The sequence below is a fragment of the Varanus komodoensis genome, unplaced genomic scaffold (genome assembly GCF_004798865.1).
Source record: "Varanus komodoensis strain SLA01 unplaced genomic scaffold, ASM479886v1 scaffold5, whole genome shotgun sequence".
Lineage (NCBI taxonomy): Eukaryota > Metazoa > Chordata > Lepidosauria > Squamata > Varanidae > Varanus > Varanus komodoensis.
This window is the reverse complement of record NW_025336087.1, coordinates 51,281,532-51,290,609: the sequence shown is the minus strand read 5'-3', so window position 1 is coordinate 51,290,609 and position 9,078 is coordinate 51,281,532. Positions and strand designations below refer to the sequence as shown.

Sequence of the window (9,078 nt, the reverse complement as noted above, 5' to 3'; positions counted from 1 at the left end):
ACTGTAGCCAAGTGTGGCTTTCCAAGAGGGGTCCTTGGGCAATTAGGGGATGTCCTGTGATTTTAATCATACAGCAGAGCCGCTGAATCTTCTGCAAGCAGCTCGCAGTGGTGCTAACTCTACGTACGGCTAAGCCAGGATCCAGCCGTATCTACTTACTGAGAGAATGTGGAAGGAATACCAAGGGGCTTTGCCTGCTCTGTACACTTTGCTGGACTGGCCCTTAGCATCGCACCTCCCTTGCTGTGCGATGTGTAGCCATTTATAACATCACAGGGCTGGGAGGGATCCAAGAATATCAAACAGGAATCTGCAGCAGCTTCAGGCCACCTCCTGCCTGTCCAGGCACAGAAGCCTTTGGATGGGCGAGGGCAACAGAACAAGGAGCCGCAACTCCGTAACTGGCCTCTCCTCACTAAAATTCACATCTCCTTCATTTCCACCATATGCCACAGGCAAGCTGCTCCAGGCCAAAGGATGCTGAAGACCAAGTTTGGTGCTGCTCATGGAGGTAGCTCAGGGAGGCCATTAGCCTCTCCTGCACAAGGGAACTTGCAACCCTTAGTAGAGGGGTTTGGGAGATAACCTGGGGGTGTGAGCAGGTGTGCAGCTGCTGGCTCACCAGCAGCGGTGAGTGTGAGCCAGGCAGCACTGCCACACATCTGCATGGTGCTGAGTGAACAATGCTTCGAGAGCCTTTGCCCCCCAGAGCAATGGGGAAATAAATAGTAACAGACCCCGCGTTGCAGCCTCGGTATGCCCTCTGGTGAGAGCACCATGCCTCCTTTCTCCGGAGCAGCAGCAAGAGCTGGAAGCTTCCTGTGAGCCAGTCATGAATGACTGCTGCAGAGCTGGCTGGTGGCACCGAAATGATGATATGAAACAGGGAGCTCCTGGTTCAGAGTGAGGGTGCATTAGATAAGCCCTTATTTCATGGCCTTGGATGTCATCTTCCATATTAGGACAGTACTGCTATTCTGCCATGTAAGGATCATGGACCTGATGCATATGTTGTGAAAACCCAACAATGCAAAGGAATTCACAGTAGCAAATGAAGATAAAAGGCCAGCTAAAACCATTACACTGGAAGAACGATTGATGAAGCATTTGTATTATCAGTTTCCCCCTATTTCTCCCTTTTCTTTTCAGCTGCAGTTTGATTTTTGATTCAGTACCACGATAAGCCTTGTATTGATATGTTAATGCCATCTCTGGCTACGTATTGCTCTCTTAGCTTACTTTTGTATCAATCAGAAAACCAATTGGAAAACTTCTGAAATTTTGTGGTGCAAACCCCAAATCTTTTTCTGACATTTATTGTAATCAAGGATGACGTAAATTTCCACCAAATGTTATTGTTCTGGGTATGGACATACAACACATGCTTCTGGCAAGTATAAAAGGCTGGAAGACTGTGTCTGAGGCTCTTTGTTCTTACATTGGCTTACCTACCATCACAGAGCCAATGCACTGTACGCACTCTCCTCTTTGCAAGTCTCAAGACTGCAAGTAAATTCAGTAACAAGTCACAAGTATTTTTTTGCTTGCAGGCCACTACAATTCTGATTTTGAGGCAATATCCATCATATCAGTACATCAGTAAATATGCAGAAAATAAGTGATATTGTTTGTGTTTACATTTGTGGTAGCACTGTATTTGAAAACCAAACATGTGGCATTACATTATATTCCATTTCTTCATAAATCCTTCTTGAAATTGATAGTTGGATCACAATCTAAGTACATAGTTGATTTTGCTTGGATGTTAGCTGGAACTTCCATCAGACAAAATAATCATAAGATCTACTTCTATAACTCTTTTTTTTAAAGAAAGTTCGATTTAAATGATACCTTTCATCCATTCTTAGCTTTAACCCAGTGACTTTGTATACCGGTCCAAATGATCTCTTGATCTCTCCCCTTTGCACTCTCATTTCTTTCTGGAGTATTAATTGTGTCTGTGCCTTGGTAATTGTGCTTGCCTATTTCCACAGCATTCAGACATCTTCTTCATGGCTCGTCGTGTAAAATCCACTTTCCCTCTTTCCTTCCTTATAGCTGTGTACTCATATGCTTTCAGCTTGATGTAATAGTCAGAGAATTTATTGTAGAGGACAGAGATGGGCATACCGTTCAGTATTATTCCAAAAGCGATACAGAGAAAGGCGAACAGTCGTCCAAGATGGGTTTCTGGACACATGTCCCCATATCCTACTGTAGAAATGCTAACCTTTTAAGCAAATAAAAATTAAAGCACTAAGTCAGAACATCAAAACCAGCACTTTTTGCTAAGAAGAATTGGATCATTTAGACTTCTGTTAAATTGCTATTTTGTACATTGACGCATAGAACTGTCGTCCACCCAGTGGTCTCACTAAGGTTCTGCCTTGCATTAAGGTGGTATAACCTTAAAGCCATTGATGGCATTAAAAGAGGAGTAGACCAATTTGTGGTGTTTTAGGCCATCCATGGTTACCAGTTCTGATGGCTGAACATTACCTGTATTATTTTTATTGAATGATTGATTGATCGATTGATTGATTAAAAGCTTTTCTATCCTGTCCCCTACAAACGTCTCAGGACGGCTTACAATAAATAGGTAGAATAAAACTATTAGGGGCAAGAGGGCTCTTTCTCCCACTTGCTGGCCACTCTGCTCAGCTGCTGTCTTGGGGCTCAGGTTGGTCACTGTAAGATAAGCCTTTGGCTTATCTAGTATATCTCTTTACATGTTAGTCCTGCCACCTAGAATCACTGAGTCTAACTGTTCAGAACCCGTATGTTCTTGAAGGGGTCCACTCTTGTTGTCTCTCTGGTGTCTGTCTGATGGGTGGGTTCTCAAGATGGTCACAGTGCCTATATAATGTTTCCCTTTTCTTTAGATTTTTTCCTGCACAGATCACATATCCAAAGTTCCTTTCTAAGGCCCAAAACAGACATTATTTTAAATCTGTCCTTAGCAGGTATGTTTTTCCTTTTCTTTTCTGCAGTAGGTACAGGGTCTCCAATCCGTATCTTAAATGCCATGTAGGCTTTACACTTGGTCCCTATCCAGATGAAGTTCCCTGAGTTCACTCTAGGGTAACAATGGAAAGGGAGAAAAAAATAGTTTCTATGTACACAGTTAAAGCAATTAGTGTTGCATTCCTAGCATTCATTGTCAGCATTTCCACTGCTGTTTCAAATGCAATGTGAGCCGCCCCGAGGCTTTGTTGCAATGGGGGCGGCATAGAAATGTTTTAAATAAATAAATAAATAAATAATATTTGGTTAGATGCATGTACACTCTAATGGACAATGAATGCACATGTATATTTCATTGTGTGGTCACAACTTCTCAACACACACTAAATGAATGGGTTTGTGTTTTTTTCCAAAATGACAACTTATTTATGATTTTTGTGCTTTGATGTAACTTTTGCAAAGACATTGTGCATGAACCAGCCTGGAGAGACTTAAGGAATCTGAATCTAAAGAGATCTGTAACTTTGGGGCTGTGGAAGCAACAAATGAAATTACAAGCGAAGAGTCATAAAACATATTCAGCACTGGGGGTTGTTCCTAAGCAATAGGACTGCTCAAATGATACCCTGGATGTCTGTGGAAATATTATATTAATCATGGTGCCATTCCTCACTGTTTACTCAAAACAGTAAGATCAAGTTACAGCTGGGGTGCTTTTTTAAAAGAAGGAATTCTTTTGACATTTGAAAACTATTTTTTTAACCTGAAAAAGAGTTCCATAAAACTGAAAAACGTGTTGATATTTCCTAAGGCAATTTAATCCAAAATTTAATTTATCAGTTCTCTCATTTGAAGGTGAACAATACAGTTATGCATCACCTTTTGCAGACTGTCAGTACAGACTCTGCTTTTCCTCCTACATTCTGCTATACTGTCTAGCTTAAAGTACAGTCTTATCAGGGAAGGGTAGTTGAGCAGCTGATGCTATTGCTACTTAGTAAAGGAATGTGTGTGAGAGAGAGTGTATGAGAGAGAGAGAGAGAGGACAGAAACTAACAGCATGACTGTCTAGCTTAATTTCAAGCCTCTTCTGCCTGGACATGAACTTGTGCACAGCATGCTTCCCTAGAAGAAATTTAGAGCGGGGTAGGAGGTAGGCCAGAGCTGGCAGAGGATTGGAACGTGGGGTCTTGGTTAGAACAGCATCCCCCTTTGCTGCCTTGGTGCAAGTTTGGCAGCCAAGTAGATCATGTGCTTTTTCTGAAGAATAATGCTTCTCTTCTCCTGTGTTTCTGCCCAATTTATCTCGTAAAGGTGACCAGCGCCAGTTCTGAGGCATTATTATGAATGATGTTAAGAAAACAGCAAGAGAAATGCCTAAAACAGAGCTTCAGGCTGTTCCCTGTCAGCCAGCACCCATGGCTGGTTTAGCAATGGCCCGTCCATTGGAAAGGCAGTCATGTGTGCCGGAGTCCTCTCCTCCACCTCCTCTTCCTCCTCCTCCTTGCCACGGTTACTATTTTTTTAAGGAGCCTGACGTTTCAGATGCATGAAACATAAGGCGGGCTCTCTGAGCCGCAACGGGCAAGCTTATTTGTAGGGCGCACCTGGCGCATTTGGTGGGATTAGTTTGTGGCCTGATGGAAATTAACTCACTGGAATTGAATGTTCACGCAAGAAGAATATCTCCCGAAATAAACATCAGGATGAGAGGGCTACTGAGGGCCAAAGCAGACAAATGTGCATTTAGCAGAAACAGCCCTGTTTTTACTCTAGAGTAGGTACAGGGTCTAAGAGCCTAGCCCAAGGGGGGGGGAGGGGGGCCTTTAAGATCCAGATCATATGCTAAGAGTAAAAATAACAATATAGCAGCTAGGCAAATTTGAAGTAGTGCCTATTTTGGCCGTGACAGTGGAACATGCTTTGGAATGGAATTTTCACGGATGTGTTTTCTTATTTTGTGTGCGGAAATTTGGGGTGGGAGGGGAGCTTCTCTTCTGCTTCTAAAGAACAATGATCAAGAATTCTGAACGTGTTGCATTTTGGGCCTACTTGGCTTGTACCTGTCGTGATACCATAGCTACTTCCCCAGGGTGCATGGAGAGGGCAAACTGCTATCTCCCCAGATATTTTGGAACACAACTCCCGTTATTCCCAGCCAGCATGGCCAATATATTTTGTCATTCAAAATATCCGGAGGCCATTGCATTATTTACCCCAGGAACCCATCAGATACACTGTGTATGTAAACGTCAAAGCCACAAGGATGTGGTGATGGTTCTTTGGTCTTTCTCATCTGATCCAGGAAGGTGAAAATCAGGTGGGAAGGACTCGACCTCCTGGTTTCACCCGTGGTTTTCTGCTAGACAGCTGGGTGGGACTGCACCACAGGGAGGTGGTGCTGTGGCCCTCTGGGAGCATGTAAAGGGAGTTGTGATCATGTGCAGAATCCATGAGAGGTCTTTTCTGTGTGGCTGGAATCAGTGGGGGCAGCGGGCAATCGAAGGGAAACAGGGTGCTTCCAAAGGAACAGGCTTTCTGTGGCTTCTCAGTCACAGCCACTGCGTACTCCTCGATTCCGTGTTTAGGACGGTCACCATGCCAAGTGCTGCTAGCCCAGGCAGACTAGGAGGATTACTGTAGGAAGAATAGCTAGCCACAACCTGCCCCCCCCACCATCTAGCGCAGGAGTAGCTCCCACTACAAGGGTGTCTACAGCTCCTGTTGTGTATTCACATGTACTACTTCCCGAACAAGATCAGCTAACCCACTAGCAAGCAAGCAAGCAAGCAGGAATGTGTGGCTGGACAGCAACACCCATCGCTCCTCGTCATTGGCTAAGTTGGCTAGGGTTTATGGGAGCTGCTGTCCAACGACATTTGGAGGGGCGTGTGTTCCTATGACTGTGTTAGAAGCAGCAGCTATCAGTGTCATGGTTCCCTCCTGCTGTGGCCCACGAGGGGGAAAAGCAGCAAAAACCCCTGCTATGCTGTGGCCCCATCCGCTTCTGCAGTGTGCTCTGCAGCTCAGTCCCTTCCACTGTAGGGCCTTGCAAGTGGGTTGGACTGGGCGACAACTAGTATCATGCCTAGCCAGCATCACCTGGGGAGATGGAAATTGTCCACTAGCATTTCTGGAGGGCATCAGGAGTGACTGGGCTGAACTACAGCATTTTCTCTGCCTGTAACTGCCTTGAATGCATCTGTCTACGTGCCTCTGTTTGTAGAAACTCTCAGCCAGGGCGACACTCTGGGAACTGCCTGCGTGTGCTGCTTATCCAGGTTCTCCTTATTCATCCAACTGCACGAGGCAGTATGCAACATTTTTTCCATTCACTGGTGACTTATAACACATTCATTAATATGTTCATGCCTATAAATTATAAGCTCTGTTATGATCAGATGAGTCAGGTGATCCTACCCTGTTTTGTTATTTTTGTCCAGGCTCGATATAAATAAAACAAAATGTCATTTTACCCTCTTTTGTAGCTGTCTGGAAGGTCCCCTGAAGGACACCTGTCTTATCCACCTGTCTTCCAAATGCACAGATGGCTATGCAGGTACCCAGCCTCATCTTTACATTTTACCTGCTGAGTGAACTATTCTGAGCCCCCTTTTATTGTGTCAACAAATCATCTGGTACATCAACTTTTATGAATAGCCCTGTGGAAGAAAAGGATCCCTCCCCCCAACTCTGTTCCTGGTGTAAAGTGCTGGCAGCTAGCAGCTAGCAGGCGCGCAGATGTCACTGCAGCGTTAAGGCTTGCACTGTGGGCGTGGGAGCACCTTCCCCTTCCCCTCCCCTCCTTTCTCAGCGAGCAGCAGCGGGAAGCCTGTGCAGAACATACCTACAAATAGCCACCCAGCTCAGGCTCAGCGTCTCTGATTATAGACTGATCTTCTGAAACTGATGTGCTAAAGCTTCCAGCTGAGGGGTGTGTGCATCGGTCCATGCCGCACTCAGAACAGATGTTCAGAAATCTGGGTGTACCCTGCCGCTTCCCAAGCAGCCAGCGGTCCTGAGCAAAAGGGCAGAAGGCAGGCAGGAATATCGAGTAGGAAAATAGGTACTTACGGCAGCCCACCACCAGGCGTGGGGCATGCTGGTGAAGTTGGTGCTAGAGACATCATGCTCCACCGTGTAAACCATGGCAGAGAAGGCAAAGATGGCCAGGGCAATGAAGAGCAAGAGGCAGCCCACCTGCTGGTAGCACTGGCGCAGAGTGAAGCCAAAGGCTCTCAGCCCGGTGGAGTGGCGGGCCAACTTGAGGATGCGGAAAATGCGCATGAGGCGCATGATGCGCAGCACCTGCCCGACTTTCCCCACTCTCCCCACTTTCTCAATGTCATGCTCATGTTGGGAGCCTTGTCCCCGGGGCTGGTCCTCGTCCACAAAATGTTCCAGAAGGAGCTGGAGGTAGAGGGGCAGGATGGCAATCAGGTCCACGGCATTGAGGGCACTGCTAGCAAAGCGACGCAGGTCCGGGGTGGAGATCAGGCGCAGCACGTACTCCAGGGTGAAGAAGGCGATGCAGAAGGTCTCCACGTGCTCCAGCATGGGCCGCATCTCTCCGCTGGCTTTGTCCCTGTGCTGCAGCTCCTCCACGGTGTTGAGAGCTAACGCCACCACGGAGATGAGGACGAAGAAGCTGGAGGCCACCCCCATGGCCTTCGCCGTGGTGGAGGAGAAGGGCTTCTCCATGAGGTTCCAGAGGCGCCAGCGCTGCGACGCGTACCGCATGTGGCGGAAGAGGTACTCGCTCTCCTGAGCCGCCGCCTGGGCCCGGAGCTCCTGCTGCACCTTCAGCTGCTCATTCAGCTCGTCCCGCCTCTCCTCAAAGCAGATGCGGCAGCAGCGGGGGGTGTATTTGAGCCGTACCCCCCAGTAGCTCAGCTCCTCCAAGAAGCTGCGCGGGCACAGCTCATCCCGCACCTGCAGCACGCCGGAGGCATAGAAGTTGTAGACTAGCTGGAAGACGGTGGGGTCGCGGTCGAAGAAGTACTCGTCGCCCTGCGCGGCGTAATCGTCACACAGGCCTAGCTGGCGTCGCCGGTCTGTGGATGTGGCCAAGCGCCCCAACCGAGTGGTGGGGTAGATGGCCACCGCCTGGTAGGTGAGGCGGTAGCTTCGGCCACCAACGTTGATGTTGAGCAAAGAGGAGGAAGCCGCAGCAGCACCTCGAGAAGGGAACACTGGGCTGAAGGGGAACGTGGAAGGAAGGCTGCTCTGCTCTTCTTCTTCCTCCCCTTCCTTGTCCTCGTCCAAGCAGTAGAAGTCCTCCATCTCCTGGGGTCCCCAGTTAGCAGCACCCAACCCTCCTGTCTGTGTGCTTGTACGTACCATTCCTTGGCATTGCCCAAGCGATTCCAGGGTAGAGTCCTGCATTCCTGCTTTATAATCTGAGGGATGGAGTTGTCTTCTTGGCTTAAAATTCCACACGTTCCCTTTCTGGCCAGATGGGTGCAACTCTCCGTCCTGCCACCACTGAGCGTTTCTTGCTGCTCTGGCTTCCCCTCCCGGCTGAAGCATCCGGCACCAGCGCAGCCTCACATTTCGCTGCCTACCAGCCACCAGCTCCAGTTGTTCTTAAAACTCAGTGTGGGACGCAGACACATGGGGGCTGCTGTTGACCGCTTTAATCTTGCTGACAGGGAAGATCTGAGCGCTTAGAGGAGGGGATTTAAAGGCTATTATCCTGTTTCAGCTTCGGCTCCCTCCGTCTGTGACGTGAATGATTATGGATCCAGAAATCTGTGGATAATCAGTCAAAAATAAAAAGCAGAGCTATTACTGCTAATAAGAAACCAAAGACTTTCTATTTGTGTAGCCTCATTCTGTATCCAGAATGAGGGAGGGGTCCTCCAGTGTGAGAGCAGCACTGGCTGTTTATTGGTTTAGGAAGGAGAAATTTATTATGTCCCCAATTTTCTGTGGGTTATTTCCTCCAATTCCTGCTGTATAACACATAATATAAAATGTATATCATACACTTTTACAACTTTGTCATACATTACAGCCCATTTTACAGGAGGTAAAACTAATGCCAGTCTTTGTTGAGGGCCCTGAGATCCATATTTTGCAAAATAAAAACATCTCACCATTGCAAGCACAAAA

At 47.3% G+C, this 9,078-nt stretch overlaps 1 protein-coding gene across 1 annotated transcript; it reads right to left on the bottom strand.

The window, feature by feature from the left end:
* Nucleotides 1-1,948: 1,948 nt before the first annotated feature.
* On the bottom strand, nucleotides 1,949-8,349 carry KCNV2 (potassium voltage-gated channel modifier subfamily V member 2). Its single transcript, XM_044446206.1, has 2 exons — nucleotides 7,039-8,349; nucleotides 1,949-2,230 (listed from the first exon to the last, which is right to left on the bottom strand). The coding sequence occupies exons 1-2, from the start codon at nucleotides 8,347-8,349 to the stop codon at nucleotides 1,949-1,951; spliced, it is 1,593 nt and encodes a 530-aa protein (XP_044302141.1).
* Between the last annotated feature and the right edge of the window lie 729 nt (nucleotides 8,350-9,078).

Coding starts and splice junctions, on each gene's coding strand:
- KCNV2 (XM_044446206.1), bottom strand. CDS start 8,349: ATGCAGGACTCTACCCTGGAATCGCTTGGGCAATGCCAAGGAATGGTA. Junction 2,231..7,038: donor ACGCCTGGTGGTGGGCTGCC/GTAAGTACCTAT, acceptor TTTGCTTAAAAG/GTTAGCATTTCTACAGTAGG.